General features: G+C 41.7%; 1 protein-coding gene across 1 annotated transcript in view; it reads left to right on the top strand.

Annotated features, from left to right (window-relative positions):
* Positions 1–5,559: 5,559 nt before the first annotated feature.
* NAV2 (neuron navigator 2) overlaps positions 5,560–26,922 on the top strand; it is a 671,297-nt gene continuing 649,934 nt past the window's right edge. The window contains exon 1 of the mRNA XM_084631659.1: positions 5,560–5,875. Coding sequence (XP_084487785.1) covers positions 5,801–5,875 — 75 coding nt within the window. The 5' untranslated portion in view covers positions 5,560–5,800. The remainder of the gene's footprint in view (positions 5,876–26,922) is intronic.

Below are 26,922 nucleotides of genomic sequence, written 5' to 3'. Positions count from 1 at the left end.
GAAAAGGATCAGGGAGGCAATCCCTGCCCCTCCCTTAGGTCCCCCCTGCGAAAGGGATCAAAGAGATCCCTAGCTGCCCCTCCTATAAGGATCACAGGGGAAATTACTTCTTCCCCCAGCTGCCCCCTGCTAGTAGGTGCAAAGGGGAAATCTGCCCCATCGATAACTCCCCCCCCCCACAGACAGATCAGAGGGGACCCCCCATGCCTGCTGTAAGGAGGTGCAATGGGAAATCTGCCCCTTGCAGAGGAAAAGGTTGTGGGGAGAGTCCCCCTTCTTCACTCCACGAATAGCGTGTGCTCCTCCCTGCCCCTTGCACAGGAGGCACTAGGGGGACCTACTACGCGAAGGGGTCCGGGTAGGTCCAAATGACTGATTCGGAAGAAGGGTGGGGGGGAAGGACACCGCCCCTCGCTGTCAGCAGCTGGGTCCGATCCCTGAATGAAAAGGGCAACAGCAGCCACTCAGCCTGAGTGCACTGACAGAGGCTCCGCGGAGAGCAGGCGGCTGCTGCCGATTCCCCAGCCAGCCGGTGCAGCGGGTGAGCGAGAGGGGCTTATGCGCCGTAGATCAGCAGCTGCTGAACTGAAGGCAGAACAGTAGCAGCCTGGCTGCATCTCCATCCCAGGCACTCTGCAGATTTGTCATTTCTTGGATTCCCCTTGCCTTTCCTTCCTCTTGCTCCTTAAAGCCAAAGGTGAGGAGAGCAGCTCCTCTTTGCTTTCTCCTGTTGGCACAAGAAGACTAATTACAAATGCTATATTGGTAATGAGTTAATTAGATCATTTGAAAGACTGGATTGTATTAATGCTTCTGAAGCTTTAACTTCTGTTGGAAGATTAAACAGGTCTGACTTTTTAATTTCTGATTTGTAGCCATTCTTGTGCCGTTGCTGCTGTTGTGTTTTTTTGTTTTTACTAGTTGCACATTTGCAAAGACAGCACCTTAAAAGAAAGCAGTTAAAAATCCAGATTTTTTTTTCTTTTTTGGCTTGGGGAGGGAGGTTGAGTTGCTGTTGCATATTTATTTTGTAAAGAGAGTGTTCAAAGGAACATATGGCTTGGATAGTCTTGCTAGGATAGCAGTTCACTCATTGACAGACGTGGGTTCCCTTTTCTTATTTAGAATGGTTTTGCACTCAAGAATTTTTTTTTTTTTTTTAAGATTATGCAGTGTTGATGTCTGTGCCACCAGAAGACAATACCGCTGGAGAGAAGCATCCCAATACAAACAAAATATTTCCCCCCTTTATTTTATGGTATATTAATGACCAAGAGCAACTTCCTACATATTTTTTTCTGGAAAGCTACTTTAGGATGGCAGCCCATGGCTATATTTTTGTTTTTACAAAGGAATTGAGGTTTGTTTGGACATTGTAAATTATTGTGACTTTTAAGGTTATTTGTTTTAAAGTAAAGGGGGATGTTTGTTTTTTTTGCTTAGGGTGAAACAATTACTGACCTATTGTTTGGCTATAATTTGTTTGTAGGCCCTGATCCTGCAACTAGATCTTTGGGTATGACCTCCTGTGCCTGTGTGCAGCCCCATTGAAGTCAGTGGGCTGTGCAGGAGCACAGTGGCCCACCTGCACAGATCCAGTTGCAGGACTGGGGCCTCTAGATTCCAATCCTGCAAAGATTTAGTCTCACTGAAGTTCTTTGGGGGCTCATTGAAAGGCTTAAAATTAAGCCTATGGGTAAATCTTTGCAGGACTGAGGCTTTAGGTTGTAAACTCTTAAAAGTAGGGGTCATGTCTCTGTATCTGTTTACAGCACCTAGCATTGGGGCCCCATTGTGCTAAATGAGGCTTCTGAGTGTTATTAAATAGTCATCTTCAGAAGTGTGGCACTATATTACCTTTAAAATTGTTGACTGTTCTGTGATGTCTCAAATTCATATTTTTTCAATAACCAAAAATTAACTCCACTTGATCATAATAGACTCTGGTTTCAAATGTATTTATTTGTTCTGTTTTTATGCTGCCAACTAAATTAACACTTTACAGCTTTGGGATTAGAGCTGGGTTGCGATAGGAGAGCAGAAACCTCCTTAGTTTTTGTTGGGAGGGAAGGGGGAAGTGAAACTGAACCTCCAATTATTTGAAATGTTTTGGCTAGTGAATCCTTTTGTTCAAATCTTCAAGCACCAGGATTTCTATTCTCATGCATTAACATTTTTTTAAAGGAAAACAGTCTTAAAAAAAAAAAAAAAGCTTAAGTGCAGCTGGATGCAAATTAACATCAGCACAAAGGGTTGGAAACATGACCTTAAGGGGGCGTTCACTATATGTCCACAGGAAATATGAATGGCAATGAAATTGGCATGTGGTCCTATGGATTCCGCCTGAGCTGGTGCTGAGATGGTTAAAAACTAAAAATTGGAATATAAAGAATCTTTGAGAGACTGTGTGCTTTTTATGGTTCAGAGGCCCTTTCATGCAGGGAGACATTGTCCTTACTTGCACTGGTTATGTCATGCTCTCGCAGCATGGCATAACATGATGTGACTGATGCAGTCTCATGTGCCACATTACAGTGAAATCATTGGAGGAAGAAAAGTTTTCAGCACTGTTGTTTAAGGATATTTGTAAAGTATTTCTTGCGTGTGCTGCTATTGTTGAGATTAAAGGTGCTGTACAGGCTTTGAATTACACGCACAGCTCCCATTGATAACAATAGGAGTGCTGCCACAGATCACGAAGAATCTGTAGCTCAGAGCTGAAGTTGGAAACCCCTCACTACTTCTATATGAAATGAGTTTGGTGGACTTAGATGATTTCCTAGTGATTAGTATAAAGGCATCAACACAAGTGCATTAATAGTCACTCCTCTGTGTGCAATCTCAACAGAGGGCAATGGCTGAATGGGCCATAGAAAGTGAGCTAATCACTCATGCCGAGAGGTGGTCCCTTCAAAATAGTGTGGAGGAACATTTGTGCGGTGAGTGTCTGAGGCTTCACTTCCATTGCTTGTGCTATTGTTTTTCTTTGGATCAATGGGGCAGGGGCCCCTTACTCTCTAGGAAGACAATTTTGCACCTTTTGTGAGTACTAATTCAGTTAGAAAAACCAGCCAACCGACAAAACACCATTACCTGAATCCAGAGGCTTTACAACGCAGATGTTCAAATACATTTAGGGCTGAAACTTTGCAGTAGGCTGGGGTTTCAACCCAGAAGTCAAATTCTTACCAAATTTAAGACAGAGACAAGATTTTGTAGTATGCAAAATTGAGAATTTTTTTTCTGGGGGGGGAGGGAATCCTTGCTCTTCAGTAGCTTAGGGTGTTATCTCTTGTTATGAATTTGTACACTACCTAGCACAATTACTGGGGTTCCCAACCAACACAAATAAATAAAATCTCCTCCTTAGCTGAAGTGAATAGTAAAACTCCCATTGACTTAAATGGAAGCAGGGTTCAGCCTTTTGTCATATTATAAACCAGATTTAATAAATGCACTCCCTCTAGTTCCCACCTTATGGAAACCTCAGCAGATCCTGGCCCTACTAAAAAATTTAACCTGGGAAGTGATATGTCTGTTACTTTTTTGTACAGTAAAATCAAATGATAGTAATATTTTAAAATTAGCGGAGGTGCTAAACTATTAAAAGACTTCAGACTGTGAACAATTTTTCTCTCTCAAAGTAATTTTATAGGCTGTTCTTTTATGTGCTTAAATAGAGGCCACATCCTTAGAAGTATTCAGTACTAAAACTCCCACTGAAGTAAAAGGAAGTTATGGGTGCTCAGCACTGCTCTGGATCAGATACTACACCACAGAGTCCAGATAGCTATGGTCCAATAGAGCATAATATCCCAGCAGATTTCTGGTTTGAAATTTTAAAAATAAAAACATACCTTGTACCTTCACTAACAAACATTTTCCTAGGACTTAATATTATAGTTTCTCCAAGGCAAAGAGAGACTCTTCCTCTTTCTCCATCACAGCAATTATAATGACTGGAGTTCATGCTAGTGCCATCTTGAGGTTGTGGAAGTAGTATATGAGCAAAGCATTTCTTCCTGAGACTGACCTTTCTCCTGAATTGAGTGGAAGTTTGAGTCCATTTGTGTTCTTTGGTGGCTCAACTGCTATTCTAGTGATTGGCATCACCTATTAGCTACTGAAAATTCCTTCCATTCTGCTATTTATAACATTCCCTTTAATCACTGATCTGTGGCTTACCACATTTGTGACAGATATTTTTGTAATGTTTTATGTGAAGGAGAACCAAATCCTCTGAAATTCCCAGGGAAGTATGGCATGGACAGTAGCAGTGTTAGCTTCACCAGAATGCCTTTTGTCGCTTATGGGCAGGGATCACCTCTAAGGCTCTAAGGGCAGTTCAATCACCAATCTATGTTCGGTCCTTGATGTATGTATTGAGACTGCCAAGGAGTTCTATCTGTGGTGTAGGTCTGTGTGATGTGGATGCTCTTCCATTTGGAACTGGATTGACAGCACCAAATTCATTTCAGGTTCATATTCAGACCACTGAGCAGCGATTAGCTGGTTATTGCTCTCACTCAAGATTTACTTGGGATGGATACAAGCTTGTGATGTCAGTGAGCTGCACAGATATTTTTGTGAGATAGGGCATGAGCTTACAAATACTTATTACTAGATCTAGTTCTCACTGGCATGAGTGTCCTACTTATTTAGGTGGGGACTTCATGCCTGCACCAATCCTAATGGTACAAGGACAGAAATGAGGTTTTCTATGCTTTCTATCTTCAGAGGTGAGGGTTCAGTCCCCTGTAACTTACACTACCCTACTGCCATGGTCTTGTGCCTTCATCCTTCCCCACTCCCACACTCCTTTCTACTTTCTTCCTCTGACTTGCCCTCCTCCGCCAACCCCCCCACCAATACATCCTTACCCATGGGCTTCTGTGGGGATGGCACAAAATTGTTGTTGAACCTGGTGAAGAGGCTCTCTGTGCAAAAAACCATAGGCCACTAATGAATCTGGCTATAGGTCCAGTAGTAAGAGTATGAAGGATTTGGCCTTGAGTTAGTTTTTCTAGTCATCAGTAGGTCAAGTACCTAGATACTATGACAGGCACCTTTAAGAATATTGTAGGCACATAGTGATTCTTAATACAACAAATAGGCATTAATGTTTGTAAACAACTTTGAGATGCTCAGATGAAGTGGTTATGTATGTACAAAATACTATGATTACACCTCAATTTTGACTTTGCAACTCCTGGTGTGACTGAAGAACATCAGTAGCTATATATTTATCACATGGGTAAAATATCATTTCTTCTTTTAGGCATTTATTTGACTATGTGGAAGAAGATGACAACCGTGCATGGATGATTTGATGTAATTTACACCTGCAAGATTTGCAAAAGGCGATTATCATTGTGAAGTGTTGACAGAGATTTATGGGAGGAAGGTGGCCCAAGAGAGGGATGCTTATGATATCAACACAGTGGATTAAATGCACTTTTATACCTTTATTGACATATGAATTAACCATGCTAAAAATGCAATGAAAAGGGAGTTGATGGAGCAATAATGTGGCACAAACTACTGGATATGGATTCAGCTCTGCCATCCCTCTATAAGGCGCACAAATGGTATTCTACATCTGATCTAAAATAGGATGTTTAGGTTCTCAGAATGCTTGCTTGTTAAGATAATGCACAGCGATGGCAAACAAAATTTTTGAAAGGATAAGAAACGAGGAAGAGATTTGAAGGAATTCTTTTGTTTTTTCATTGGTATTTGTTCATACTGTGGATTTTGAGGGAAAGCTTAAGGAAACTCAAGGAATATTTCTAACTGGGAAATGGAACCTGGATCTGAGCCTAGCCAACATCAGAAAAGAAAGCCTGTGACGCATGGACTGGAAGATCAAAAAAGGGTAGGTGACAAGACTTTACCAGTGGCATTTTGTGCTTAAATTGCTGGGCATTATTCAGGGATCTCAAGTGCAATTTATAATTTTTGTATCCATTGATACTGTTTTCCATTGTTTAGCCAAGTTCTGAGTATAAAATAGTTCTGGCTTTTCTGGACTTGTTGCTGCATGGGGAGTAAAGGGCTGAAAAAGGTCCTCAGGTCTTTATTTCATTCATTGTGTCCCATCTTCCCTTATTCATCCTTAAAGTGGGGGGGGGAAGCTTTTTATTAAAAGACTGCTATCCTGGGGTTGTTGATAGTATAAATGAGATATGGTGACACCTGCTTTATCAGGTCAGACTGATTTATTGTATTTGTTTGTTTGTGTTGTTTTTTTGTTTTTACTTTTACAATTTACCTTTAAATGGTTATAACTCTTCAGGCTTGCTTGTCCACTGAACTGAAAGATTCTGAAGATTATTGTACTGTCATTCTGAGACCAACTTTATTTTTATAATGTACAATAGAATTCAGTCAACTGACATTATTTTGATAGAAAAACACCACAACAATATGTAACTAATGTTGACCAGCAGTTCTCTAGCTCATATTGGCAAGTTTCTGGAAATGTGTGTGTTAAGGAAGCATTGCATTATCGCCTAAACAAAACCACCGTCTCTGGCAAACTGATAGTCTGGGAGCAACTGGGGGTTTCAAGTTGTTGTTGTTGTGTCAAGACAACAACAAGTCAAACAAATTGTTAAACTTGACAAGTCTGCTGTATAAATTATTTTATATTTTCTAATGAGGATTTGGTTGGTGAAAGAAAATATTACATGTTCTGGTTTCTGTGGGGAGCTCTTTCAGCATTGCTTTAACATGACATTTTTTTTTTATTTATGCTGAAATATGAGAGCTGAAAACTGACCAACTATTTTACTATTTCGACAAGGCCAACTGATTTGGGAAGGAGCCTGTATATTATTTTACTGAGTCTGTCAAAGAATAAAAGTGATTCTTTGTTTTTAGAAATCAAGCCAGGCCAAGGAGCATTCAGAAACTAGATAGAAATGCATCTCTTTTGTTAGCCAGAAATGACATATTTAAGGAACCCAGAAGAAGCCCTGAATGGATTTTAATGCACTCAGTTCAATCTATTAGCTGTAAAGCTGTCAAGATCCTCCCTCTCCTATTTTCAAGGAAGCATTCTGGGACTGAGATAAATCAATAATGGTTGAAAGAAAATCCCTCTCTTGACTTCGTTTCTAAGAGGCTGTTAATATTTTTTTAAATGTACATCAGTACTGTATACAAGCCCTAATGGGGAAACATTTGGGACCTGTGACACAAAGGTATATTCTAATTGTTCTGTTACACCAAAATTAATAAGCAGTTATGATTGTCTGTCCTCGCTGATAGGTATAGAAGCCTACATCTCCCATCTGCTCTTGGTGCTGGGTGTTTGGTGCACATGTAATATGGGGCTTCTGAAAATATAATATAACCCCAAGTGAGGCTCAGTGGCAGCTGGGATAACATCAATTGGTCATGCTTAGCTGACATTCATTTTAACTTGAACTCTAGCTGTCATGGAGATTATTAAATTTATAATGATATATGTAAGATCCATTTTAATGACTCTTCATGCTTGGGTGATCTCTCTGTCACTTCTGTTTGCAAAACAAGTCTTAATAGAGTATTAAATTTCATTTCCTATTGAATTTTCTAGGGAAAGGTTACTTGCAAAAACTTTGCTCAGATTTATGTTTACTGAGAGACAGAATCTGGAAAATAGAGATGCAGTCTTTCTGTTCTGGATGTGAATAAAAATATTCTCCCATGCAATTTCTCACATACGGTAAATCCAGAATCCTTGAAAATGTGACTTAGAATATTGTGCATCTGATCAAGGAGCATTGAAAATTAGACTTGTACAGTACAGATTGGATATTAAAATCAGGCAGAAATAGGAAGAAATAAGGCCAAACTCATTTTAAATCAGAAAAATCATATACTCTCCTGTCTTTGAAACTCTGAATTTTTATCAGCACTAAAAGATGACAACATCTTTTTTTGCATTCTTCAGACAACAATGGGAAATGTATCAATGTGTATGTGTTTATAAGTTCTTTTGGATGACCTATATTGCCCAAGCAAAATAAGGAACACTGAAGACTAGGCTTGACTTTGTTTTTATTTCCTTTCTACTTTTTTTGGTAGCCAAATTACTGGCCATCTAATTTTATTAGAGTGCTTAGTCCAGTTCCCAGTTTTCTGTCTTCTGTTTGGTTTTTGTTTAATCTTCCAAAAAGTTTAAAAATCTGGGTGCTGCTCCAGTCCCCATTCAATTTGATGGGAGCAGGTTCTTTCCAGTTGTCAATTTATTAGCTTCCCAGACAAAATTACAATGGGATTGACACTAATAATGTTCAGAGTCGCACTGGATTTAGCCACAACACTTTCATTGGCTTTACTGATGTAAGCAGTGTCAGGATGAGCTCCACCCTGACATCTGGTGGTGAGGTGTGGCAAGTTGTGGAAAAGAACTTCAGGGGCCGATCTCATTTGCATAGGCACACCCACCACGCCTAGAATGAGACCATAGCTGCCCAAATGGTCACTTTGGCTGCTGTGGGATCCCCAGTGTCTCTGTTATTGGGGCAGGAAGAATAAATTGTTATTACCCTGATTATGGGAACTGTGCTTGGAACTGTACGTGGCCTTTTGTTATGATGGAGGGATTCACCATCAACTAAGTAGCACTCGCTAGGCAAGGGTCATGGGTTCCAAAACTGTGTGAATGGAGAGAGGCTGGGGACAAGTAGTAGTACTTGGTGGCATGGGCCCCTTGGTGAGGGCCTTACATGCTGATTGCACTTCCTCCTCTCTCCACTGTGGAATATCAGAGCTAATTTTGATTTCATTAGAAGTCTAGTTATAGGCTGCTGAGCTCACTTTGGGCTGACAGTGCACCAGCACTGGGGCTCCCCTACTATAAGCTGAATTCACCTAAGAGCTGAAATCACTGAGTGTTGTGTTAAGTAGTGGGGGAGCCTGAAGATATATTGTGGAGCAGTTTGCGGGACGGCTGGTGAAGCAGTTCGACGCGGAGCAGTGTGTGGATGGCAGGAGCTGCTTGTGGGCCGTGGAGCTGAGTTCGTGGGGCAGCTGAGCGAAGGAGTTCGTGGGGCGGCTGGCGGAGCGGAGCGCAGCTGAGCGAAGGAGTTCGTGGGGCGGCTGGCGGAGCGGAGCGCAGCTGAACGAAGGAGTTCGTGGGGCGGCTGGCGGAGCGGAGCGCAGCTGAACGAAGGAGTTCGTGGGGCGGCTGGCGGAGCGGAGCACAGCTGAGCGAAGGAGTTCGTGGGGCGGCTGGCGGAGCGCCGCTATGGAGCTATGGGGCGGTCAGCTTCAGATCACGTAAGGTGCCTCTTACCCCTGTCCCATTTCCACCCAGGTTGGGAGGTAAAGCTCCGCCGATAAACTTTCGAACTCTGGGGCTGCCCTGACCAGGGACAGAGATTTTTGGGGCATTGGACTTTTGGGACTTTGGGTGATTTGGGGTTGCTGGACTCAAGAACCAAAGGGAAAAGGGCATGCCCCAATTTGCCTGGGGTGGGGTTGTTTTTTGCTCATGGGTTGTGTTATGAATCCTGTTGGTGGTGTTTCCCCAACATAATGCCACATTGTTTCTCTCTGTTATTAAAAGACTTTTGCTACACTCAGACTATGTGCTTGCGAGAGGGGAAGTATTGCCTCTTGGAGGCGCCCAGCGGGGGTGGTATATATTTTTCCCAGGTCACTGGGTGGGGGCTCGAGCCGGTTTGCATTGTGTTATTGGAATGGAACCCCTAGATATTGAACCCGGCCCTTGTTGCTGCCAACTCTGACGGGCAGAAGGGTTACACTGATAATTAGCTAAATCCTATGCAACTCCTAATTTAAGGGTAAAAGTGGATCAGCTTTAAGAACCATATCTTTACTCGTGTGCATAACTCGGCTGAAGCCAGTAGAACTATTTATGTGAGTAGTGAGCAGGATTTGGTCCTCTTTATGACCAAAACAAATGCTTTACACTGGGAATAGCAGTGGTACAGCCCTGTTTGAAGCTTGTTTGCAGGTTATTGGTTTGATACCAGTTACAGATGTCCATTTATCCATTATTAGTAAATTCAGAGTAATCTTTTCTGAAGAAGGTGCTGTGGAGAAATCACTATAGAGCAAGTAAAAATTGCTGAGGGGTAATCTAGTTAGGTAAATATTGTTTAGCTCAATAATAATCCATTTAACCAGTACAGATGGAAGACGTAAATTTTCTGGGACACAAAACTATTGATCAGTGAAAGGGAATGTCTCTTGGATTGATTTCTCCCTCCCCCCCGAGTTCTCATTCAGATTTAGTAGCTCTTTTGTACTGACAAATATGGAATATTGTAAACAAGCATGGGTTTTCAGTATACCTGGCACTGATGACAAAGGAGTGGTTTCTCTGAAACTTTTACTTTTCTCCTATCTGTGAATAAATGGGCCTTGATTAGATGATTAAAACTGATTAACTTTATTGCCAATCATCAGTTTAATTCAGACTTGAAAAATAAATTGAATATTTTTCCCTACTTGTATGTATGCTCCAATTTGACTCAGAAATCAGCTGCTTACTTTGGTAAAGCACATTGTGTCTAATAAAAACTCAGACTCATTCAGTTATTTTACTTACAAGAAAATTTTTCCTTCTTGCCCTTACTGATTCAATGAATATGTAAGAACTGCAGGGGTAAACAAGCCCTTAGTCAGTTTAAGTCTACATTAAAAGCAGGCTTGAAATATTTTATTATAATGTGATACATTTGATGCATAGCTTTCCTCCCATTTCTTCTTATTAAACATTCTTCATGATATGCGTGGCTGGTTTCATATGCTGTGGGGGTTTTTATGCTTTTTATTCCCCCCCCCTCCCCCTGGGTTGTTAAGTCTGTATTACCAAGCAAACCTGTGGTACATTGCCACTACCTTACCATCAATTAATGGTAGTTTCATGAGCATAAATACTCACATAGGTGTTAATTTATAGCTTGAATGCTTTAAGGTGTGGTTAGATCTGTTGGATGGATGGATGGTTTTTTTTTTTTTTTTTTTTTTTTTTTTAATGCTGAGATCTCAAAGCACTGTGCAAATACTGCAAACCTGAGTCAGTGTGCAAGCACTGAAGTGTAGCCAGTTCTCGAGTGCAACAAGAGTTGCTTTTATGCAAAAGCCGAAAGCTGTTGTATGGTGTGGGGTGCTGGTGTAACCAGACTGTCTTATTGTGGTTCTATTGGAAAATGAACCAGAGAGAAATCCATCCAGCAAGACACAGGTTTGGAAAGTAAACTCACGTAGACTGTAAAACAGGGTTTCTATTTTATTAAGGATCCAATCCTGCAACCTTGCATTGAGTGGGAGAAGACAACTCAGATGAGTTAGGGTCAGGCTTTAACTTTGTATAATTTTTCCTGGATGAAAAAATCCATGTTTAAATCTCACCTCCAATGTTATATTTGCAAACATAACACTTACGTGTTACAGCAGATGACCAGTTTCAACATTTGTGTTTCCATTTAGAAAAGAATGGGCTGGATCCTCACATGGTGTATAATCTCATATTTGTAATGGGATACAATGGACTATGCCAGTTTATACCAATAGAGGATCTGGCCTTGCATGTTATAAGCAGTTAAATTAGGATTTGATGTGCTTGAGAAGTACATTGTTCAATCTTGTCTGTGCTGAAGTCAGAATGGAATGCTCTCAGTTTAATAGTTTTTTCTTCCAATAATTATCTGTAAAGTAAAAGGAACTTTTTGTGTTTTTTGCTTTTTCTTTTTCTTAGATTCAGACTTGGTCAGGTTGATTGTTACTTGTACATTCTGTTGCTTTTAAGTGAATAAGGCGTGTGTAACAGTCTCTTATGATTACTTTGATGCTCATGCATCAAAGTGAAAGCTTAAGATTCAAAGTTTTATGAGCAGTTTACTTCTACCTCTCAGGATATCAGAAAAGGGGTTCATTATCCAGAAATTCTTTCCCTTACCAAGGAGATGATCTAGAGTTTTAGCTTAGGATTTTCAAAAGCACCCAAGTGACCTTCCCTGATTACAATGAGGTGTGTGCTCCTAAGTCACTTAGGTGCTTTTTGAAAAGTCAAAAGAATAAGGGAAGGATTAATAGCCAGGTCAGTAGTAATCTGCATATGCTGGTGGGTCAAAGCCTACATCAGAAGACACTGAAGAGTTTTTTTGCAGAGAAACAGAGGGATTAATAAACTAAGGCTAGTTACTATAGTTTAAGTACTAAAGAAATAATTAAACAAGCATGAAACATGACATGACATGCTGTAGTAATCTGAATAGCTTCATGTAAGTATCTGTAGTATCTTTTATTTAATATGGCTTAATGCACAATTTAGCAGACTGTCCAGTTGTGGATCTTTATCTTTACTGAAGTCCAGGGTACAGGGGAGAAATTGCGATATGCTCACAGACTAGACTGATTTTAATCAGAAGAAAGCAGGGGAATTCCCCCAGTGGTTTGATTCCAAAAACCTTACATTTCCAGTGGCATGCTATCTCTTGGGAGGAAATGGACACAGTGCAGAGATACAAATGCAGCTTTAAATGAAACTGTACAAAATGAAAAGGAAATCATTTAGGCATGAATGTACTGGTCCTGCGGATGCTCAGCACCATGAAGCCATGGAACTGAGGTTGCTAAGCATCTTGTGCGATCAGGCTCTAAATCAATTTCTACCATGAGCTTGTCCACAAGAGCTCTTCTGCTCATGAGTGTATGTCTGTATAATGTGTAGGCAGCTGGACTTCCTTCTCTCCTTGTGGAAGATTAAGAATGTATTGTAGGATTTGCCATAGCAGATCTGACTGATAGTCCTCTGGTCTGGTATCTTGCTTGTGGCAGTGATCAATATCTGATACTTCAGAAGAAGGTGGGGTGGGGTGGGGGGGAGGGGAGGGGAAAAAAAACCCAACCAACAACATAATGCACTCAGCCAGTCGTGTTGTATGTGGGGAAGAATATCCTTATTTTATATTGCACAGTTATGAATATTAATAGTCCCAGAATTATCTAGCCCATCACAAAATCCAGCCAGGCTATCTGATTCTGTGAGATTCAGCCTGTGACAAATGATATTCTGTGTAAAATACCATTTCCTTCACCACACTGAAAGTGAGTTTTTCAGGGCATGTCTATGCTATGGGCACGAGAGCAGCACAGATGTAGCTTCCTATATCAACAGAGAAGGGGATTTTACATTGCTGTAGATAACCCACCTCTGCGAGTGGTTGATGGAGGAATTCTTCCATTGACCTAGCTTCCCATTCAGTTTAAGCAAATATCCACCCGCACCCCCATGTAGCCCTGTACCCCCGTTCCCATTCAGCCCACACCCCAGTCTATCACCCCACTAGCCCTTCTGAATCCTCGTCTGTGACCCTCCACCCCCCCCCCCCCAGCAGCCCCCTGTGCCCTGCTCTGTCCATCTTCTCCCCCTGCACCCCTTTCCCACCCACATCCTGTGCCTCCTGACCTGGCCCCGCGGGCAGCATGCTGTGAGGAACACACCCTCTCCTCCTCCTCCCTTTCCCCTCTCCTCAGCTGCCTGCTCCTATTCTACCTCACTTGCCCTCTGTTTTGGTGCCACAGCAGCCTGTGGTGGGTCTAAGTGCAATGCCTCCCCAGCAGAATATATTTTCTCTGGAGGAAAAAGAACCTCCCAGGGGGAGAAGGAGAATGAATTCTGCACATGCGGAGTTGCACAGAATTCCCCTGGGAGTAACTAGAGGCTAGGCTAGTTTAACAACATCACTCATGAGTGTGAAAAATTCATACTCCTGAGTGACCTAAATTTTAAGTAGACTAGGGCTAAATAGTGAAGTGAAAGGTCTATGTTTGGAATCAGAGGTGCAGCTGTTTCTGATTTTTAATGTACCTTTAATTAGAACTGAGACATAACATTCATTGTTTCTCTAGAGATTTTTTTTTAAGGTATGTATAGCTTGATTATTATTTTCCCCCCACCTTGCTATGAACAACAAAATGCTGTGTGTAATCCACTCTGGCACCCTTCAGGTTGTTCATCTTGCACTGTGCCCTTGCAGACTGTTTCCTCACCACGGAGGATTATACTCTCTCTTTAACTGAGAGTTTAAACTTACTACCTCACTCCTGCTTCAGACTCCTATAAGGTTAGAGTTCGGTTCACTTTTTTCTGAGGTACTGACCATGATTTTTTCTTCCATTAAGGGTCTAATCTGGCACATCCTGTGGTTAGTCACTTGTGTAAATAAGGGTTTCCTGGATCAGGCCCTAGCAACCTGCCACTTCCAGGTATTGGGAACAAAAGCATAGGCTAGGAAAAAGAGAGAAACTACAAAATAAGAATTATGTATATAAACGCATCTAGTGATAGAGAAAGCATGGCTAGTTGAGTGCAAAAATTGTGTTCTAAAGTATGGAATATTACCCTCGTAACAAATTATTTGTTCTTGGCCTAAAAGCTGTAAAGGCTTCTCCCCACTTATCAGTTTGCAACATATTATTGGATGCGAGTGTGTCATTTTCCAGTAATGAAACGTCTCTTCCATCCTTCCTCTCGTTCAGTGAAGCTTGTGTTGATTATAGCCAACTTTTGAAGTGAAATACAAAATATTTTCCCAGTTCAGTGCACCCTTGTTTGGTATGCAGTAAAATGTTTGCTGTGCCATTTTAAAAAAACATGCTCTCTGATGAACAATTTAAGAGCCTGATCCTGTCCTGCAGCCCTTACTCATACAAGCAGTCCAACTTAAGTCAATGGGACTCCTTGTGTAAGTAAGGATTACAGAACTGAGCCATAATTATTGTTTCCTATTGTCTGCTAGCTTCTTGTTTCCTTTTCTATTCTAATGTTGACCTAAATGGAGATTTTCATTTAACAAAAATATTTTTCTTTCTAACGTCTAAAGAGTGACTTTCAGATTTTACACATAAAACTCCATTACTGCGTTGATTTCCTTTGCATCTCTTTGGAAGAGTACTGCCATTATCATGCAAATAGATAGCCTCTGGCTGCAAGTGAATTGTCATATACTATAACATATAGACTATAATATTAAATTTCTCAAGATTTAGATAGCTAGTGCAATTCATATTGGGCAGCTAGACACCAACTGTCTCAGTGTCTCTGCTTTGAAATCTGTTTGTTATTCCTGATGTCCCTCACCTGGTTTGATATTCCTGCAAAGGGGGGGCGGGGGGAGAAATGATTATTTTCAGGGCATGCTGCACAACCCATTTTCAAGGCATTTTTGGGATGGAAGGGGTACGAGGAGAACACAAATATCTGGGGGGGTGTTATTTCTAGGGCCTGGGTGGTTATCTTCTAGCTTGCGGGAGGCTGGGTTTATTATGATTCCATTTTTATCATATGCTTAAGTCACCTAGAGTATTGGATCAGCGCTTCCTAATGTAGCCTATAAATCCAAACAAACTACAGTGGTACACTAAACCTTTATTACCAGTTTTATAGTAGTGAGGCTCAGTGTATCTTTGGTATTTATAAACAGCCTTGTTGTAACATGCATCTTGTTACACTGTAAAACATAGAGTAGGTTGCTGCATGCAGCTGAAAATCTGCAGCAAGGGCTGTGAGAAGGGAAGCTATATATACAATAGGGAGGTATGAATATAATTTAAATTCTAGCTTCTTACAAAAGGATGTCATAATTGCTAGAAGGGGTATATGGGACGTTGCAGAAATCTGTGATTAAACCAAGGTTATTACAGATAATATGTGGTACTTCTCCTTTTATTCACCAAAGGTTCCTCAAGGTTACACTGGTTTAACTTTGAAGTAACTCACTGGAGAGGCTGCAGATTTACACTGGAGTAAGGGAAAACAGAGGCCTGTTTTATCCCTCTTCCCTCCCCCCACCAAGATTTATATGCAGAGCAGCACCATCTCCACCATCCTTTCCCTGGTCTTTGCAGAATTTGGCCAGGAAGGATAATGTAACGTAGGGCTGTATTACCTTTTTCTTCAGCACGTTTCCCTCAAGCCAGATCTCCCTAAGTAGGTCTCAGGTAGTCTGTCTCTGCTGAGAGCCAGGGAACCTGATGAGAGAACCACCAGCACCAAGCCCCCGTAGAGACCTGGGACCTTTTGTGATTTTCCCCCAGAACTCCTCAAATTTGTATAGGTGGGGCTTGCAATATATTTTCCATAGGGGAAACCCCTAATCTCCAAAAATGAGGGAACTCGGTGAGGGGGATCTTCACTTAAGTTTCCTTCAGAGCTCCTTTTTACCATTATTTCTGAGGGAAGAGATTAAATTGGTCCAGTGCTTGTGGCGTTAAGAAAATGGCATAGTACTGAGGTTGTGATTCCCATGGATTGCTGACAGGATGTGATGCTTAGATATCTCGTGATGCTATTTTATGCCAGTGCTGGTGTGGGCAGCTTTTTTTCCAGACCTTGTCACTAAAAGAGGAATTGCAGTAAGGAAAAAGTGCTTCCACAATATCACACTGTACTAAGTTGATGAATCTATGATGGGTTTTAGCAGAGTATGTATTTATTTTGTGTCTCATTCACAGGTAGACATGGGTAGAAATCAATCAAAGTGCTATAAGCATTCAGCTAGCGCTAGGCTTAATTATTTAAATAAATCTGCTTTTAAAGGTTTCACAATTCTTTATTGTGATGACAGCAAGGACTCTCAGATCTTCACTAAGATGGGGGGTATGTTTGGGGTAAACAATGTACCTCTGAAGACGTAAACAGATTGCTAGAGTTGCCTCTGTTATCTTGATGTATCTACATCTAAATCTGCCATGCGAATGTCTCCTGTTTCTTCACTACATCTCATCTCAAACACAGTATATATTTGATGCTACCACATTTGTGAACACTGCTTCAGATTCAATATTGTGATGAATCTTCTTAATCCATAAGGAAGAGAATTTACTTCTGAATGTTTTTTGGGGGGAAAGGCTCTAAATGCTAATTTAGCAAGTAACTCTAGCTGCTGATTCTGCATTCAGATGAATTTTTCACACAGACTTTTTTCTCTCCTGTGTTAGTTTTGCTAGGAAAGCTTTCATCTAGTCAAACAACATCAGCTTCAGAATCAACCAATGCTAAAGGAACAATAAACCAAGCAAACATCTTAATGCAAAAATGGGCTGAGTTCTTTCTAGTCCAGGGGTTCTCAAACTTCAATGCACCGGGACCCTCTTCTGACTGTAACCCTTCTGCCCGTTAGAGTTGGCAGCAACAAGGGCCGGGTTCAATATCTAGGGGTTCCATTCCAATAACACAATGCAAACCGGCTCGAGCCCCCACCCAGTGACCTGGGACAAATACATACCACCCCCGCTGGGCGCCTCCAAGAGGCAATACTTCCCCTCTCGCAAGCACATAGTCTGAGTGTAGCAAAAGTCTTTTAATAACAGAGAGAAACAATGTGGCATTATGTTGGGGAAACACCACCAACCGGATTCATAACACAACCCATGAGCAAAAACAACCCCACCCCAGGCAAATTGGGGCATGCCCTTTTCCCTTTGGTTCTTGAGTCCAGCAACCCCAAAAGTCCAATGCCCCAAAAGTCTCTGTCCCTGGTCAGGGCAGCCCCAGAGTTCGAAAGCTTATCGGCGGAGCTTTACCTCCCAACCTGGGTGGAAATGGGACGGGGGTAAGAGGCACCTTACGTGATCTGAAGCTGACCGCCCCATAGCTCCATAGCGGCGCTCCGCTCCGCCAGCCGCCCCACAAAACTCCTTCGCTCAGCTGCGCTCCGCTCCGCCAGCCGCCCCACGAACTCCTTCGCTCAGCTGCGCTCCGCTCCGCCAGCCGCCCCACGAACTCCTTCGCTCAGCTGCGCTCCGCTCCGCCAGCCGCCCCACGAACTCCTTCGCTCAGCTCCACGGCCCACAAGCAGCTCCTGCCATCCACACACTGCGCCATGTCGAACTGCTTCACCAGCCGTCCCGCAAACTGCTCCACAATATATCTTCAGGCTCCCCCACTACTTAACACAACACTCAGTGATTTCAGCTCTTAGGTGAATTCAGCTTGTAGTAGGGGAGCCCCAGTGCTGGTGCACTGTCAGCCCAAAGTGAGCTCAGCAGCCTATAACTAGACTTCTAATGAAATCAAAATTAGCTCTGATATTCCACAGTGGAGAGAGGAGGAAGTGCAATCAGCATGTAAGGCCCTCACCAAGGGGCCCATGCCACCAAGTATTAATACTTGTCCCCAGCCTCTCTCCATTCACACAGTTTTGGAACCCATGACCCTTGCCTAGCGAGTGCTACTTAGATGATGGTGAATCCCTCCATCGTAACAAAAGGCCATGTGCAGTTCCAAGCACAGTTCCCATAATCAGGGTAATAACAATTTATTCTTCCTGCCCCAATAACAGAGACACTGGGGATCCCACAGCAGCCAAAGTGACCATTTGGGCAGCTATGGTCTCATTCTAGGCGTGGTGGGTGTGCCTATGCAAATGAGATCGGCCCCTGAAGTTCTTTTCCACAACTTGCCACACCTCACCACCAGATGTCAGGGTGGAGCTCATCCTGACACTGCTTACATGACAATAAAAATTACTATACGACACCAGGAGAGGGGACTGAAGCCTGAGCCTGCCCCAACCCTGCCAGGTTGGGCGGTGGGGAAAACAAACCCCAAGGGCTTCAGCCCCAAGCAGGGGGCCTGTAACCTGAGCCCCACCACCCAGGGCTAAAGCCCAAGGGCTTCAGCCTCAGGCAATGGGGCTCGGGCTTCAGCTTCAGCCCCGGGCCCTAGAAAGTCTAAGCCAGCCCTGATGACCCCTTTAAAAAGGCATTGTGACCCACTTTGGGGTCCTGACCCACAGTTTGAGAATTGCTGTTCTAATCTATATAGGAATTTGGGGCCTGATTCAGCAGAGTATTTAAGTAGTTCCACTGAAATCAATGGGAGTGTACATATGCTTGAAGTTAGACTCCCATTGACTTCAATAGTCTTTAGATCAGGCTCTATCTCAGTCTTTAGATCACACTATTTCTGGGGGCTGAAGTAAACTCTCTTTACTACTTTTTTTAGCACTAAAAATGTGGCCAGCATTGGACAGGACTCAAATATTAAGACAGTCCCTGCCCTGTAGCTTGAAGCCTACAAAACTGGACACTGTGTCACTGCTGGAAAAATTTAACTGCATTTGTTAAACAAAGAGCTTGACAAGTTGGTCTGAGTAGCAGTGTCCTTAATTCCACGCCCCCAGCCCCCATGAATCCTGTGGACATATTGGATAACAGACGAAAAAGTAGCCTTCAAATAAGAAAAGTTAAGTCACAACTGGACTCCCTAGGAAGGGTGTGTGTGCATGACCATAAGCGCATGCACACCTGTGTCATCTAGTTGCACGAATGTTGGAAAAAACAAGGTTATTTTGTGTTGTACACTGTCATTATTTGGTCCTTCTCCATCAGCTGGTGTTAGACCTGGTACAAGAGCCATTAAAGAGAAACATTAGAAAGGAGTGACTTGTGTAAATCATCTGTTAGTTATGTGAAATGATGCTTAATGTGAATTTGGCTGCTTACATGCCAGTAAATGCAAATGGTATTGTAAATACCTCTGCTGGTGTTCAATTAACCCCCCCCCACCACATTTTTCAGGTTCTGAATGTTCATTGTAGTGAGTTACCTTATTGCAGCACTGCATTAATATCACGTGTACTGTACTGTCACATGTGTCACATTAGACCTCTCTGTAACATGGCTGAGGCATTTGCAAGCCTGCGGTTTCTGGTTGTTTGGATTAAAACTCATATTTGCAGGAATTTGAAATGATGCTCATCAGGTTTTGGAAGGCTTAGACTCAAAGTGTGCTGATTTTTAGAGTGAAACTCAGTATCAGCAGTATTCTGATCTCAAAAAAATTTTAAAGATGCTTGAGGAAAGAAAAGGAAGATTAGTGGTAGTGTATATGTATTGGAGTAAAGCCTCTTCATAAATATTTATCAACTGGAAAAAATAAGTGCACAGATGCCTTCTCATTTAAGCTCAGATATGTCATGAGTATATCAGCTAGTCGGGGATGGGGATTTAGGTTAGTAGACAATATATTTTCACACTGCTCAACATCAGAGGAGGTGAACTTTGAATGCAGTACGGTATGTTAAATGCTAGACGCAATGGGGACTTGAGACCTGGGCTTTATTACTGACACTGGCTCTGGTCTGCTGGGTGTCCTTGGACAAGTCACTTCACCTCTGCGCGTCAGTGTCACCATCTGTAAAAAGGGGGAATAATACTGACCTCCTTTGTAAAGTAATTTGAGATCTGCTGATGGGAAAGTGCTATATAAGAACTAGGTATTGTTAGTGAAGTGGTCAGTACCTTTTGGTTTATGTGTTAGCCAAAGATGGCACCCATCAAAGCACAGAGCCCTCCAAAGCCTCACCAAGTCCTTGCATTAGTACAGACTTGTAGGATGGAATGTTGGTTCTTGCAGTACCCACTTGCTTGTTGGTAGTTTCATATCCAATTTTGGATTCACCTGACTTTACATAAGCTTAGAAGATTAGAATGATCACAGTACGTGGTTATACAGCTACCAGACTTTTCTGTCCGTTTGAACATGTTTAATTAAAGTTGACAATATCAGGTCTCAGTACCCAGAACTAATAAAAGGAAACACATAGCCATTGAACTTTAGAACAGTACGTGAAGTGCAGAAGCTTAAACAAAACACAAATCCTTCCCCATCCTGTTGCAGTGCTGAGTTTCTAAAATGTGGCTGTCTGTTTCTGGCAACTAACCTGACGGATACATGTTCTGATAATAAATGTGAACTTCAGAGCTTTGCTAAAATGTAAAAACAAAAAACCTACTATTTAAGATTCCAGTTCTACACAATACTGGGGCATAACTTCATCCCCGCTACAGCCCTCTGGGCCATTTCAATAGCACAAAAGCCAGTTTATACAATCACTTGGGAATTTTTCCTGTATAGGCGGGGATCCCTGAGTGGCTTAAAGCCAGTGTACCAGCTTCACACCAGTTTCTAGTATAATATTCTAGTCCTGTGCCTCCATGATCCCAGGTTGTTGGCAAAGTTCCTTGTGCCTGGCTGCTAAGGCCACAATGTAAAACAAGGCAGAGGACACCAAATCAGGGTGAATATGAAGGTGACAAAGCCATCTTTGTTCCTTCCCTCCATGCCCCTCTTCTCCCCCCCCCCACTATTGCACCACTATTGCTTGGCTGGACTGGAGGATCTTTTCAAATACTTGGAAGTCTGTTTCTTCTGCCAAGAGTACAAGGTGAACACCACAAATACACTGGTGGCATTAGAAACGTCTTAAAGAATGCCAGGAGCATTTCCTTACACTCCTTCCCCTGTTTAAGGTGTGTGCGTGTGTGTGTGTGTGTGTGTGTGATGCCAACAGCTGTTGCAGGTGGAACACAATGTTCTTAACACAGCCCTTGTGGCCTAAGCAGTAAATAGTTTCTCATGGGAGTACTCCTATTGCACCATCTCCAAGCTCTTGCTCCCACCATCCCAACAGGAGGGGAAAGTGATAGCAGTGTCTGGTTGCTCTAAGCACCTTAGACGTGTATTAGACCAGGAGCCGTCATCAAACCAGAAAATAACCAGCTGAACAGGAAATAAAAATCAGCTTCCTGCCATCCTGAGAATTTAGTAAATAATCCTTTTGCCTCTGCCAATACATCAGTGGGAAGGCACATATGGCTACAAGTTATGTACAACTTTCCATATCTTTTATCCAAATAATTTCTTCTTGGCAAATATTTCAAATCATTGTTCCAAAAATTAAGTGTTAAAAATACCAAATGTGAAAAGCTGAGGGGCAGCACGGCGCAAGTCTAGAGTGTGTGCAGAAGTGGGGTAGTGCTCACCTTTGCATTCCTCTGGTGTCTGAGAGCTGTGGGGAGGGCCAGTCCTTGGGTGTAAATTAAGAAAGCTTGAGGATTGCTCTAATCTTGCACCAATTGTTAACAGCTCTGAGGGGATGGAATGGCAACAGTAAGGGCTATCTTGCCCAGGCCCCCTTTCCTGTGTACTGAGGAGATGTACAGTGGCTAGGTAGGTCTGCTTTACAGAAAAATCCTCTAGCTATGCAGTACAAAATGGGTGCTTAATACCTCAGTATCTGGTCCTAGATATTTTAATGGTTACTGATACCAACTAGAAGAGAGTGCACATTTTAACAGGTACCTTCAAAACATCAACTGTTCTTTCATTTATATATATTTTTTAAATTTTTAACATTTTCATAATGGTTTGGAACAATTTCTGTAGACCTTTTTGGTTACAATTCTGCTTCCATGGAATTCTGTGGAAGTCGTGCCATGGACTTTGGTGGGAGTAGGATTGAGACGCTGTGGGAAAAGGTCATTCAAAGAAGACTTATTTCAGATAACTAAAACATTAAAGGATTTGCCTCTGTATTTATAATGTTTCAGCTGATCCTGTTTAGGTGGGGGGATTCTGGGCTGTTAGGCTGGTTAAAAATAGACATTACCTTTTGTCTCAAAACCTTGCAAATACCATGAAGTATAATAATAGTGTTAACCTGACTTCATTTATCTCTGGGGTTAAGCTATGTAAGTCTGCTATAGTAATTAATCGGGGTCACCATGCATCTGTGGAATCCTGGGAAAATTTTCTGAGATGAAGTGTAAAGAAAATATGACCATTCTTCTCCACGGAGAGGAGTTGCCTGACTCAGGAAAATCACTTGTTTTCCTTTTTGTAACTTGTATATATCCTAAGGACAACCCCATGCTGTAAAAAGTACATCAGAGTCTACTAAACTACTACTGTAGTTGGCCAGCATGGATATGCCTATTTAAAAGGGCTGTTAGTGTGGTCCTTGGAGGTTACAACAGGATGTAATTATGTTTCTTTAAAAAAGCTTGCATATGTTTTTTCAGCAAACTTAACATATGCCCGGATGTAGTGTGTATATTCTTTTGGGAGTCTGGAATGACTAATTTTTCTTCTCTAAAATTAGTGTACATTAAAATTACCCATAACAAATCAATTCCTGCAGTACAATTTAATGAAACCTTTTGTCGACAATTAAGAACAGTAATCTAGAAATGCTTTTTACATTATCAGAATTAATTTCTGATCACCTTTCCCATTTAGTAAAATGGGATGTGTATGTTCCAATTTGGGATGCCTTACGTTAATTGTAGTTAATGTTATGTTGGATTATCCACTAGTGTTGTTTGTTTAACAAAGCATTGATATGTGGGTCAGATCCTCATCTTGTGTATGTTATTGACTTCAGTAGACTAAAATAACTATGCTGGTTTACATTAGGTGAAGATCTGTTACAATATTTTTGCATTGTTGTTTAAGTCTCTCCTTCTGCACTATCAACAATCCATCATAGACTGGGTTGCTTTCACTGAGCTCATTATGGATGAGGTATTCCTAATAATAAAAAAAGCCATGTTTAACAGCACTGGTTTTTTGGGTTTTTTTGAAACCTTTAAAAACACTATGACAGAGACTAAAATTATATATGTAGCTCAATTTAAAAAAAAACTTAATAAAAGGACCATAAAAGTGCCATTGTGGCTAAACAAATGAAGTAAAGAAGTAGTTAGAGGCAAAAAGGCATCCGTTATAAATTGGAATTTTAAATCATACTGAGGAAAACAGATAAGAGCACAAACTCTGACAAGTCAAATGTAAACATATAATTAGCCCCACCCCAATGTGAAAAGCAACTAGCTAAAGACTCAAAAACTAAAATTTAAGGGCATCAGAAGCAGGAAGCTTGCCAAGGAATCAGTAGGGCCAGTGGACTATCGAGGTGCTAAAGGAGCATTTAAGGAAGACAAGGCTATTGCAGAGAAGCAAAATGAATGCTTTGTGTCAGTCTCGATTGCAGAGGATGTCAAGGACATTCCCATAATGGAGCCATTCTGTTGAGGTGACCTCAGTCTGGGAGAGTTCCTCAGATTTTTATCAGTAAGAGGAGGTTTTGGAATAAATTGATAAATCAAACAGTAATAAGTAGGGACCAGATCATCCAAGAGTTCTGAAGGATGTCGATATGAAATTGCACAACTACTAACTGAGGTATGTAACCATCATTTAAATCTGCTTCTGTACCAGATAGCTGGAGGACAGCTAATGCTCCCCCCCTTACTTGCTGAGGCCCCCCCACCCCAGTTCACCTCCGCTCTGCCACCGCCTCCCACGAGCATGTCTCAGCTCCGCTTCTCCCCCCTCCCATGCAAGCCTGGAAGTGGGGAGAAGCAGAGCTGCAGCGCACTTGTGGGAGGCAGCGGAGCTGAGGTGAGCTGGGGTAGGGGGACCACAGCAAGTAAGGGGGGGCACAGAGGAACCGCTTGCGGTAACACAAATTCGGATATAATGTGGTAAAGCAGCGCTCCAGGGAGCGGGGCTGCTTTACCTTGTTATATCCGAATTTGTGTTACATCGGACCGCATTATGTTGGGGGAGAGGTGTATAGGACAGAGCATGTTTGCCTGAGTGTCTGATAATTCTGATTTGTGGGGGAAGAGTCAACACAGCTTTTGTAAAGGAAAATCATTCCTCACCAATCTATTAGAATTCTTTGAGGTTGTCAACAAGCATGTGGACAGAAGTGATCCACTGGATATAGTGTATTTGGACTTTCAGAAAGCCTTTGACAAGGTCCCTCACCAAAGGTTCTTAAACAAAGTAAGCTGTGATAGAATAAGAGGGAAGGTCCTTTCATGGATCAGTAACTGGTTAAAAGACAAAAAGGGTAAGAAGAAATGGTCAGTTCTCTGAATGGACAAAGGTAAATAGCGGTGTGCCTCTGGGGTCTGTACTGAGACCAGTGCTGTTCAACTTATTCATAAATGATATGGGAAAAGGGTCAACAGTGAGATGGCAAAATTTGCTGATAATACAAAATTATTCCAAATAAGTCCAAAGCAGACTGTGAAGAGTTATCCAGTTTTGTGAGATCCCTTTGTGACTGGGCAACAAAATGGCAGTTGAAATTCATTGTTGATAAATGCAAAGTAATGCACATTGGAAAACATGATCCCAGCTGTACATACAAAATAATGGGGTCTAAATTAGTTGTTACCATTCAAGAAAGAGAGCTTGGAGTCATTGTGGGCAGTTCTCTGAAAATATCTATTCAAGGTGCCAAGGCAGTCAAAAAAGCTAACGACATTCGGAACCATTAGGAAAAGGATTTATAGTGGCGTTGTGATATTTACTATCTTAGCTATCCATGGTACACCCACATCTTGAGTACTGCATGCAGTGCTGGTTACCCCATCTCAAAAAAGATACGTTAGAATTGGAAAAGCTACAGAAAAGGGCAACAGAAACTATTAGGGCCATGGAACAGCTTCTGTATAAGGAGAGATTAAAAAGACTGGGACTTTTCAGCTTGGAAAAGAGACAACTAACAGGTGATATGATAGAGGTTTATAAAATTGTGAATGGTGTGGAGAAAGTGAATAAGAAAGTGTTTTAGTCCTTCACATAACATAAGAACCAGGGGTCACCCAATGAAATTTATAGGCAACATGTTTAAAACAAAAGGAAGTATTTCTTCTCTCAGTGCACAGTCAACCTGTGGAACTCATTGGCAGGGGATGTTGTGAAGGCCAAAACTATAAGGGGCTCAAATTAGAAAAAATTAGATAAGCTCATGGAGGACAGGTCCATCAACGGGCTATTAATCAAGATGGTCAGGGATGCAACCCCATGATCTGGGTGTCCCTAGTCACTGATTGCCAGAAGCTGGGAGTGGATGACAGGTGATGGATCACATGATGATTACCTATTCTGTTCATTCTCTCTGAAGTGCCTGGTACTGGCCATTGTCAGAAGGCAGGATGCTGGGCTAGGTGGACCACTGGTCCAACCCATATGGCCATTTTTATGTTCTTAAGTGCTTTGTGAGCTTTTAACTTTTGAAGGCTCACAATGCCCCTGTAACGTAGAAAAGTTATCCCCATTTTACAGCTGGAAAACCAGGGGACTGATGTAAAGTAACATGGACAAGGCCACAGATAGCTCTGAAATTTTGTTAGGAGTAGAAATTAGGAGTTTCTGATTCCAAAGCCGAAATGTAGATCACTGACCACACTTATCTCTACTTCTAGATGAATACAGAATTACTTGTGGCTATTTCATGACTGGATGAAGACCAGTTTAACTTTCTTGCACCAAGTGCAGGTATTTCTATTCTGCAGATTGCATGCAAATATCTTAGTGATTGGGCTTAGTGGGTTAGAGTCATCCCTTGCTGCCTCGGAAATAAATCTATCCCTATGTATTTAAGAATCACAATTGTATAACTTTCTAAGAGTCTAATGTCTTAACTATATTATGTGGCTACAGTATCAGCACAAGGTCAATGGCACCTCACAACAACTGTCACAGTAATTGAGAACCAATTAGTTATGAAAGCCCTTGACTTCAGAATGGTTTATGTGGCAGAATTATATAGTATGTCAGATGTTTGGTCACTGACCTTTGGTAGCACCAACTATTCATAACTTTTGGTGATGATTTAATACCTATTGATTTTTTTTTGTTTTGTTTTCTTCTTTTGCTGGCCAACTGCCCAGTTTCTGTAATGGTGAGTAGTTGTCTTTGCAACGTTTCACGTTGTTGACTATATGATGATTTATTGTGCACATTTTCACATTGCATCAAATACCAATTTCAAGGTTATGGAGAAAAATGTCTAATTTGGGACATAATTTAATTCTGTTCACAGATTAGTCTGCAGATTGGCCTATACAAAAGCAACATTGTGAATAACCTTGTACAATAGCATTCTAAATAGTTTAAAGGGGCAGATCCTCCGTTGGTGCAAATTGTCATAGTTCCCATGGAAGTCAATGGGACACTAACTAGTAACACCAGCTGAGGATCTGTCCCATAATGTAGTAAATGGTTTTCAAAACAAAAATGTTTACTGTGGGGGAGAAAATGATAATGGTTCCTCTCTTTGTACAATGGATATTCAGTGCATTTTTTTTTTT

Source organism: Lepidochelys olivacea, assembly GCF_965140295.1.
Source record: "Lepidochelys olivacea isolate rLepOli2 genome assembly, chromosome: 6".
NCBI lineage: Eukaryota > Metazoa > Chordata > Testudines > Cheloniidae > Lepidochelys > Lepidochelys olivacea.
The sequence above is the reverse complement of the archived record's forward strand: the minus strand, read 5'-3'. Positions and strand labels throughout refer to the sequence as shown.